Below are 11345 nucleotides of genomic sequence, written 5' to 3'. Positions count from 1 at the left end.
TGCAGGCCTTTTTCCATTTGGTAGGCCGTCATTGTAAATAATAATTTGTTCTTAACTGACTTGCCTAGTTAAATAAAGGTTCAATAAAAATAAATAAATCAAATCTCCTTATAAATTATTTTATTATTTTTTATAAATGTTTGTACTGGATATTATTAGATGTGAATCTTATTGCATGGATTTGCTGTGCATATGCTACTGTAGTCAGTTTTGTGCCAAGTATAGTTCAGTTTCTATACAATAACAATCTTGAACTGCTGTGTAAATTATGTGACATTCAAATTCCATATCTGTTATGACTATGTATGCAACCACAATACAGTCACAATGGGCTCTTATAGTCTTCTAACACTCTGTCCTCACTACAGTCCTCAGGCCCACCTTGCTGACAGAAAATCACTGTGATGAATTCCCTGTTTCTCCTGAGCTGTCTAAGCTCCACCTGGTTTCTTATAGTGTACTCACACATGATACTGGAGGAAAAGCTCTACACCAATACGTCTTCTTCCTCGGTTCTACAGCATGGGAGCCTGTCAGATGCACCACCCATCGTCATTGTAGGTCAGTTAATCCTTAGGTTTGGCATATAATCAGTATTTGGAATTTTAAAAAGGGTTGCTAGATGTTTTCTAGAAAAACTATCACTGCATTCCTTGATATGCGCTGCTATATTGTGTCATTTTGTTGTTGTTATTACAGGATACATTTTGCTCAGGTATATTTAAGTATTCCAAGGTTGACTTCAAAACCCAAACTGACAATATGACTGTAACGCCAATCTTGATAAGCTGCTAAATTATATACCAAATAAAAATATATGTAATAGACATATTTATATACCTTAAACACATGTCAAATCTATTTATTTTTCAGAGTTACCCAAAACCGCAAAGAAGAAAAAAAACAAGAAACCAAGAAAGGTAAACTATGCTGTGAAAATAAGTGTCTAGCCTACATTATTCATGTTTGTATCATATTGTTAAGTTAGTGGACATATTTAAAGTCTAAAATACACATAGCCAAGTGTAAAAAGGTTTATTGAGACATATTGAATGAAAAAAAAACATTTCAGCGCATATGCAGGCACCATGATGATAAGTATGAGAGTGAAGTGGTAACACTTTTATTAACATGTGGGTACTAGGGTACATTAATTAACATGAGTAAATGCAGGAGTTAACATGAATTCATGCATCATTAATTAATGCATTTACAAAGCAATTTATATTCTTATATTGACAAGATTATTACTAAAGGCATATTCATGATGACACATATAGAGGTGAAAATGGCTTCAAATGGCTTGTTTTGTTGGCAACATTTCTCCCTTTGCTAAGGAGTGCCCTTAGTAAGGCTTTATAAAGTGCTGTTTGTCATTCATAATTAGTTAACTATAGCATTTATTAATGTTAATTGGTGTACCCATAGTGTGCAGGCCGAGGCTAAATCGTAAACCTTCTTCCGCAGAACAAATTCAGCGTCAAAAACAAGCGTCCACCTCCTCCCCCCAACTGTGTGCCATTGTGGGGAAGCTGCAAAACCCCCGATAATGTGTGTTGTGAGCACTGCGCTTTCTGCCACTGCCGCCTCTTCAAGACTGTGTGCTATTGTCGAATGGGTAACCCGCAGTGTTGAAGACGGAGAGAAAATGTCACTTTTGTTATAAATAAGAATATAATATGTTTCTGAACACTTCTATATTCATGTGGATGCTACCATGATTATGGATAATTATGATTATGGATAATCATGAATGAATCATGAATAATGGGGAGTGTGAAAGTTTCAGAGGCATAAGTATCATACACGCCAAAAAATGCTAACCTCTGTTATTGATAATAGTGGGAGGTTAGCATGTTTTGGGGATATGATCTTTCTGCCTCTGTTACTTTCTCACTCATCATTGATCACGATTCATTCATGATTATCCGTAATCATGGTAGGATTCACAATAATGTTGAAGCAATGAGAAAAATATTATGTTCTTATTTACAATAAAAATGACTCCAAAATGGCACATTACATTATTTACCATTCATTTTTATTGGGCACAATATAATCCGAAACAAGTTTCTAGGGTCACAAGTGTGATGTAGTCATGGTGTTGGAATTTGGGACTAAATACTAAACTTTTGACTACTTTAATATACTATAAGTGAATTTGTCCAAATACTTATACTATGACACCTTCAAATGGGGGGACTAGATGCATAAAGTGCTTTCATTTCTAAATGGTAAAACAGATATCTATGAAAATAACCATAAAAAAGATAATATTCTGTACTGTCACCTCATATGAAACATTTGATCTCAAATCCAAAATGCTGGAGTATAGACCCAAATTAAAAGATTTCGCTTCACTGTCCAAATAAATACATAAGGGAGTGTGTGTACATGAAGCAGCACGCAAGTCTTTTCATGAAATGAGTGCTTTTTGCCTATTTTAAGTAGGAATTGTGCAAAAATATTGCATTTTAAAAGCCTGTTATATTAAATGATGTGCCATTTCATAGAGAACATGGAACATTTAATGAATCAACTTTTTTATATAAATAAAGAAGTGCCAAACTTCAGCATTTTGATATGTCCCTCTGTGCATCCTCTGTGAATTCTAGGAAGATTTTAACCCACTCAACGCCCTTTTCTCCAAGTGTTCACCATCATGGTAAAGCCTTTGTCAAAGCAACAAAGGCTTTACAATTAAAGTCATTTCTGTAGATTATTATTAATTTCATGTTATTAATTATTAATTTTAAGGAGAAAAAAAAAAACCTGTCCCTCATTTTAAGGTCAACCCAGTTAGGTGAACTGAACTCTTGTTTTAATATGGTGAAACTATTCCTATTGAAAAAAAAAATCTAAAGAGACATTAACCATCTAATATTCAAATCAAAGAGTAAAGGCAAAGGAGCTGGTTCGACTCTTTTTGGCCATTATCTGGTGTTTTGTGGTGGGAAACCGAGCGGGTTGAGCATAAAACGTCAACCCTGTTACCCATAGATCAAATCTAATTTTGCGCCGAATACAACAGGTAGACCTTACCGTGAAATGCTTACTTACAACCCCTTAACCAACAATGCAGTAAGAAAATAGTTACTAAATAAACTAGAGTAAAAAATAACACAATAAAATAACAATAATGAGGCTATATGCAGGGGGTACCGGTACCGAGTTAATGTGGCGGGGTACAGGTTAGTCGAGGTAATTTGTACATGTAGGTAGGGGTAAAGATGGACAGGCTAGAAATGTTTGAACTATTTCAATAATTTTGTGAAGCTTGCATTCAATTGCCCCTCGTAGCACACAATCCTGCCACAAGAGGATTTATGTTTGATTTAAGATTCAGTTGTCAACCCTTGTAGGGGTAACGCTGTTATGGTCAACCCTGTTACTTTCTTTGGCACTTACTATGGCCATTTTTTAAAATTTAACCTCTTGAGATGGGAATTTATTTTCATTAAGTTGAGCATGTCCTCTTTATGGAATAATGTTAAAATTAGGTTAAATAAAATGTTATTTCACCAAGTTACACTACTCAAAAGGCACCTAATTGGTGCAACGAACCACACCATGACAGTGCTGTACATGTGGCAGTGTGTAGGATTTACAGTCTTGAATAGTTTTCAAGTCCAGGGGCCCAATTGTCTGGTTCTTTGATAAAATGTGGCAAGCACTTTAAAAGAGGTACAAATTGTGTTCCCCTACCTGGTTTTCATATATTGATGCTGCTAGTGTTCACAAGCTCAGAATGATCAGCAGTTTAGTATTGCATGCATCTGATGGTTTTACCTACAGCACAAACAATTAAACTACCACTGGAGAAGTACAAATGTTTTATAGCTCTATATTAGTATGGCATGTGATTTACAGAAATACAAACTGCCAAAGGCACTCCAGGAGCCAAAATGTCTGTTTTTTTTATTTATTTTAACTGTACAATATTTACAGCGAGGTATTTTCTGTTGGCCAACAGTATTTTGTTTTCTATGGCAAAATGGCTTGTATTAACACTATTATTTTAACGATGTAATGAAAAATCGAAACACCGATTTTTTAATACATTTCTATATGTTAATTGTAGTTATCTTCACATTTAAACACATTTGAACTCTTGAGCTTGTTAAGATCATGGCTGTGAATCGTAACCCTGCAGCAGTACTGGACGCCTGGTTTCTATTGCACTTGTGTTGTGCCCACTAAGTCCACACGCTACAACAATTTTTCACTTCTCATCAGTTCATCATGTTTGTTTGATATTGTTCTGGATGTCACCTCGGATTAATTGTATAAGGACAATTGCAGAACACTTGCTTGCTTCTTTGACCCTGCAAAGTCTTGGTTACCAAAGGCACATTTATGTATAGCCTCTTTAAGGTATCGGTATGGGTCCTTGACTTTGGGGGGTGCAAAATCTTTGGGAGTGGGGGGGTTCTGGGTGAGCTCCCCCAGAAAATGTTTGGATATTTTTTTAAATGTTCATGCAATTCTACATTGTTTCTTAACAAGGGGGAATCCATATCTATTTTTGGGGGGCTTTGCCACAACAAATTATATTGAAAAGTGTTTTAATGACTAGATTACTAATCTACTTCCTTCCCTGAAAATAAATTATTTAAATAATTTATTGACAGGTCTGAAACCCTATCAACTCTGTGACTCTCGCAAATATATTGCTCCTCCTCTGACAAGCCCACTCACAGTTATAGATTGATAGGCCAAATTGTTAGGAATGTGTGCAGGATAACGCATAAAAATGAGAGGAATAATATGGTTTTACACAATAAGGATTTGAATGTTGTACTTGGTAGATTAAGAAAAAGCATTACATTTGTATTGTCTTTTTGTCACAAATAAAGTGATCACAACAATGTGGTACAATTGTGAACTTTGATTTATCTTTCTCAATAAAGCAGAGGCAGTGTAATATGTTAGGGCATTGAACAAGAACGGTTAACTTTCTCAATATGGTGGTGTTATCTGGTGTGGAATTGAACTCAAGAAGTGTCAAGTTGAAAATGCTGACTGGAGTTATGCACTGAAGTTTGGGCATTGATTATGTTCACGTAAAAACAAATATTTCAAACGTATTATGAATTTATCATTATCATTATCAAATTACATTTTTGGGGGAACTATACAGTGCCTTCGGAATGTATTCAGATCCCTTGACTTTTTCCACATTTTGTTACGTTACAGCCTTAATCTGAAACAGGTTTTTAGAAATGTTTGCAAATGTAAAAAAAAAAAAAAAAAAAACTGAAATACCTTATTTCCATAAGTATTCAGACCCTTTGCTATGAGACTGGATTGTGTCGAGGCACAAATCTGGGGAAGGGTACCAAAACATTTCTGCAGCATTGAAGGTCCCCAAGAACACAGTGGCCTCCATCATTCTTAAATGGAAGAAGTTTGGAACCACCAAGACTCTTCCTAGAGCTGGCCACTCGGCCAAACTGAGCAATTGGGGGAGAAGGGTCTTGGTCAGGGAGGTGACCAAGAACCCGATGGTCAGTTTGACAGAGCTCTACAGTTCCTCTGTGGAGATGGGAGAACCTTCCAGAACAACCATCTCTACAGCGCTCCACCAATCAGGCCTTTATGGTAGAGTGGCAAGACAGAAGCTACTCCTCAGTAAAAGGCACATGACTGCCCACTTGGAGTTTGCCAAAAGGCACCTAAAGACCCTCAGACCATGAGAAACAAGAATCTATGGTCTGATGAAACCAAGGTTGAAATTCCTGGAGGAAACCTGGCACCATCCCTACAGTGAAGCATTGTGGTGGCAGCATCATGCTGTGGGGATGTTTTTCATCGGCAGGTACTGGGAGACTAGTCAGGATCGAGGGAAAGATGAACGGAGCAAAGTACACAGGGATCCTTGATGAAAAACTGCTCCAGAGCGCTCAGGACCTCAGACTGGGGCAAAGGTTCACTTTCCAACAGGACAATGACCCTAAGCACATAGCCAAAACAATGCAGGAGTGGCTTCGGGACAAGTCTCGGAATGTCTTTGAGTGGCCCAGTCAGAGCCCGGACTAGAACCCGATCGAACATCTCTGGAGAGACCTGAAAATAGCTGTTCTGCGATGCTCCCCATCCAACCTGACAGAGCTTGAGAGGATCTGCAGAGAAGAGGTCTGATTACTTTCCAAAGGCACTGTATCCATAAATTGCAGCCCGAATCTGCAATAGAACCATTTTTAAGTAGCTCCGATAATATGGGTCATATTTGAACAGTTTGAGCTTGAGCAGCGGTCTCCAACCTTTTCTTTCATAAAGGCCCCTTCATACAAAAAATAAATAATTGCGAGCTACTTGTACGCAGTCTGCATATTTTGTTATTTTGTAGGCATAATTTGATGACTAGAAACGAAGAACAGCACTGCATACATAATTGAGTTTTGGATCTTAAAACCACACATTTTGAACAAAAATTATTCTACCGAAGGCCACTTTGAGAATCTTGTCTTTTTAAGATGAGAGAAAATAGAAGGGTTTTACATTTGAACAAATCTGTAGCCTGCTGAACTAGGCTACTATAAATTATTTTCCAATCATTTTTTGTTAGTAACTCTGTTTATTAGTGGCCTTTTGAACAACAACCAAAGTGAGTTGGCTACCTATTTGACAGCAAATCATGAAGGAACAGAATAATGATGAAAAGTATGAGGAATAACAAAAGTGAAGTGTCAGCATGCACAAATGACTGTTCCACTTTTTCTATGTTTGCCTCAGTAGTTTGAAGCGCTGTCACAATACATTTTGTTTTTAATGAATTTCTATCAGCAGCATACTGCCCTACACAGGCAAACGCAGTTACTGCGCTAACAGTGAAACTGAGAAAAGTGTCTTTAAAGTATTTTTGCTAGCCAGCCAGATATGTTGTAGGTAGATAAGTGATAATGCACTGATGAATCAGCTTATTATCAAGTCATTTATATGCATATCAACCTTGACCACTGATTTGACCTCTGACCACTTATATGCAAATACTGCACAGTGCCTTTGTATGAACTTAAAACAATTACATGTGTAATGCAAAGGCAAAGTACAGTATTTACAATCTAAATGTGTTAATCCAACTTTCTTGCATTAAATGCAAATTAATTACTTAAAAATCATACAATGTGATTTTCTGGATTTTTGTTTTAGATTCCGTCTCTCACAGTTGAAGTGTACCTATGATAGAAATTACAGACCTCTACATGCTTTGTAAGTAGGAAAACCTGCAAAATCAGCAGTGTATCAAATACTTGTTCTCCCCTCTGTAGTTATATTTTCATGTTTGGAATGTTTGGAATGTTGTATAAATAACCCTCAAGCATTTTTCACCAAAAAAATAACTTCATAGTAAGGAAATACATCAATGCATTATAATTTATCTACCTACAACACATTTTTCTCAGTTTCACTGTTTGTGTAGTTACTGCTCTTTGTATGGCAGAGCGGGAAACTGCAGTCAAAACAATGGTGGAACAACCCAAAGTGCAGTAACTTCACTTACTGCTGTTTGCATTGGTTTTTACTTGGATTTTGTGGTTACTGCGAATTTCACATGCCATTATCTCTGAAACAGAACATCATTGTTGACCAAAAGTGTAGGTACTGCGTTTTGCCTTTGTAGGGCAGCATACATATTTGAAAGATGGTAGAAATAGTTTATTTTGTAGATATTACTTACCAATCCAAGCAGAGGTGTTTATAAATATATTGTGCTTTTTCATTTGGCACATAGGCGCATACAGACACAGCTTGGCTACATAGTAACTACAAAGCAGCCACGCTGAGCTCACATACAGAATTGGGCTCATCCAAGACGTGTTTTGACATAGTCATAATTATTTCATAATATGTCATAACAGCTGACATAACCTGTCATAACACTGTAATGACACATATATTTAGACGTGTTGTGACATATATTGCACTATTTTATGGGTGGTTATGAAACCTACATAAGACTGTCAAAGTATGTATGTTATATAACATTTCCTAAAATTGGCCATTTTATTACAATTGTAATTGAACACACATTGATGTCAAACGTGCCAAGCCCAATGCTCCGTTGCTGATTACTGGGTTGAATGCAGGAGCAGGACAAAATACCCTCCTTTATGACTGACATATGGCCATGTAACCTGTCATAACATTGTCATAACACATATACAGTATTTAGACGTGTTATGGCATAGAGTATATTGCAATATTTTATGGCTGGTTATGACACCTACGTAAATAAGACTGTCAAAGCCAACAAATCCTACCACACAAGGCAAATCATTCCATTCTAATTGTAAATAGTATGTTATATAACACTGTGATAAATGCAGGAGCAGGACAAAACACCCTCTTTTATGACTGACATGTGGTCATGTACGTGATAGGCCTATCTGGCTTAGATTATTACCCTTATAACAAAACATTTCCTATGATAAAATATGGACATTTACAGAATCTGTTTGTTCAAACCATTATTATTGTAGTCCTCCCTGGTGTTGCTTTGATATACATGTATACTTAGCACTACCCCTAGGGGTAGATACTCAAACTGTTAGCTGCAGGCTGTTGGAAGAAGAGAAGCAGGATGAGAAGCCCAGTGGAAAATTTGTAATTGTCCGTGTCTCCTTATTCATCCTGTTTTCTGTGTCTCCTTCTTCATCCTGTTTTCAGGTTTGTATTTATAAGCATGGTATTGTTTTGGAAATCTAGAGACAATCTAGAGACATCTAAATTGTTGAGTTTTCTCGTCATTTTGATATATAATTTACATGTTTTGACTGAGTGATAAACTAGTGAGATGTTCCTTTTCATATGAGTGTTATGTTACATTAGCCAAGCTAAGCTAACTAGCTAACTTTGTATGTAAGTTAAAGTCATTGAGACAAGATGGCGTCTCAGATTAAATGTATTTCTGTTATAAATGTTTTGGATCTTAAATACTTCAATTTTTTCCAAAAACAATGGCTTGAATTAAGTGTATTGATATGAACCACACTAATTATATGTATTTCAGAAGGTTACTTTTTTATTAAAAGTGTATCTAACAGTTGCATGCTAACTGCTATTGTCAGCTAACTCAGCGCTAGACACTAGCTAGGCTACCATAGCTAGCTAGCGAGTTGTTGTTAGCTGTCCATCGGTTTTTGTTACTTTTAATACACAGACCGCTTCACTTTTTCCACAGGTTTTTTTTTTTTGAAATGTTTGCAAATGTATAAAAAGAACCTGAAATATCACATTTACTTAAGTATTCAGACAATAAGTACATTGTTGATGCACCTTTGGCAGCGATTACAGCCTAGAGTCTTCTTGGTTATGACACTACAAGCTTGGCACAACTGTATTTGGGGAGTTTCTCCCATTCCTCATTGCAGATCCTCTCAAGCTCTGTCAGGTTGGATAGGGAGCAAAAAAATCCAGAGATTTTCAATCGGCTTCAAGTCCGGGCTCTAGCTGGGCCTCTTAAGGACATGAAGAGACTAGTCCTGAAGCCACTCGTGCGTTGTCTTGGCTGTGTCAAGGATCTCTTTGTATTTTGCTCTGTTCATCTTTCCCTCGAGCCTGACTAGTCTCCCAGTCCCTGAAAAACATCCTCACCGCATGATGCTGCCAGTACCATGCTTCATCTGTCATAAAGGCCTGATTGGTGGAGTGCTGCAGAAATGGTTGTCCTTCTGGAAGTTTCTCCCATCTCCTCAGAGGAACTCTGGAGCTCTGTTAGAGTGGCCATCGGGTTCTTGGTCACCTCCCTGACCAAGGTCCTTCTCTTCCGATTGCTCATTTTGGCTGGGCAGCCAGCTCTAGGAAGAGTCTTGGTGGTTCCAATCTTCTTCCATTTACGAACGATGAAGACCACTGTGTTTTGGGGTACCTCCGATGGTGCAGAATCTTTTTGGTACCCTTCCCCAGATCTGTGCCTTGACACAATCCTGTCTTGGAGCTCTATGGACAATTCCTTTAACCTCATGGCTTGGTTTTTGCTCTGACATGCACTGTACACTGTGGGACCTTATATAGACAGGTGTGTGTCCTTCCAAATCATGTCCAATCAATTGAATTTAACAATCTCAAGTATGATCAATGGAAACAGGATGCACCTGAGCTCAATATTGAGTATCATAAAAGGGTCTGAATACTTATGTAAATAAGGTAATTTTGCTAACATTTCAAACAACCTGTTTTTGCTTTGTCATTATGGGGTATTGTGTGTAGATTGATGAGGAACATTTTTTATTTAATCCGTTTTAGAAGGCTGTAACGTAAGAAAATGTGAAAAAATGGAAGGGGTCTGAATACTTTCCGAATGCACTGTATAGAGTGAATCAGATGTACTGTTTTTGCCTCAACAATGTAGGTGTGTAATTTAGTTGTTTTGCACACCACCATCTTTAGTGATAGGATAGCTAACATTCAGCTGTAAAACTGACTAGGTATCCCCCTTTCCCTAACGTTAACTAAACAAACACAAACTAGATGGTAGCTACAGGAATAGTTGAGAGATATGTTATGAAAGCATTGCGAATACAGGATTATGTAGGTGTATTTGAGAATGTTTGAAAGTGTTTGCTATTGCCATAATATATGTGGTAGGAAGTTTTAGTTTTCTGCTTTCTTTAGCAGTATCACTGAATTGTAGCATACTCTATTCAGATTTCTGTTCTTTACTTATATTTTTCTGAGAAAGTAATGCATCTGCTGCATCCATGAGTGGAGGTGAAAACCTCGAGGGAGGCTACAGAAACTAACTTTCAAACAAAAGAAAACGTATTGGCAGGGACAAAATACATTGGAATAAATAATAGGATTAAGAGGTAAATCTGTTGTTGTTGGAATTAATTCTATACAGTCATGTTTAAAAGGAAGCATTATGACCATCCTGTGTCTCTTTACATGGACTAAGGAAATACACTTTCTAACACTGTCATGAAGCATTATGACTTTACTATGTCACTTTACTTGGACTGAGAAAATACACATTATGACACTGTCATGAAGCATTTTGACCATCATAATCATATAAGCCAGATAGGCCTATCACGTACATGGCCTTATGTCAGTCATCAATCATAAAGAGGGTGTCTTGTCCTGCTCCTGAAATCTGTCCCTGCATTCATCAGCAACAGGGTATTGGGGTAGGTACATGTCTGACATCATTGTTTGCGCAATTACAATAATAATTTAATGTGGTGAATTACAGAAAAAGTCATATATATGAATAAACATACTGTTTACAAGTAGGTTATGGTGTAATTGAATGGTTTGCCTTGTGTGGTAGGTTTTGACACTTATGTAGTTATCATAACCAGCCATAAAATATTGTAGTATACAGTGGGGCAAAAAAGTAT

The 11345-nt window shown here is 37.0% G+C and overlaps 1 protein-coding gene across 1 annotated transcript; it reads left to right on the top strand.

Annotated features, from left to right (window-relative positions):
* Positions 1 to 373: 373 nt before the first annotated feature.
* Positions 374 to 4869, top strand: asip1 (agouti signaling protein 1). Its single transcript, XM_020482085.2, has 3 exons — positions 374 to 561; positions 874 to 920; positions 1468 to 4869. Exons 1-3 carry the CDS (start codon positions 405 to 407, stop codon positions 1633 to 1635), a joined length of 372 nt encoding a protein of 123 aa, XP_020337674.1. The 5' UTR covers positions 374 to 404; the 3' UTR covers positions 1636 to 4869.
* Positions 4870 to 11345: the final 6476 nt, after the last annotated feature.

Source organism: Oncorhynchus kisutch, linkage group LG5, assembly GCF_002021735.2.
Source record: "Oncorhynchus kisutch isolate 150728-3 linkage group LG5, Okis_V2, whole genome shotgun sequence".
Lineage (NCBI taxonomy): Eukaryota > Metazoa > Chordata > Actinopteri > Salmoniformes > Salmonidae > Oncorhynchus > Oncorhynchus kisutch.
This window is presented reverse-complemented; position numbering and strand designations above follow the sequence as displayed.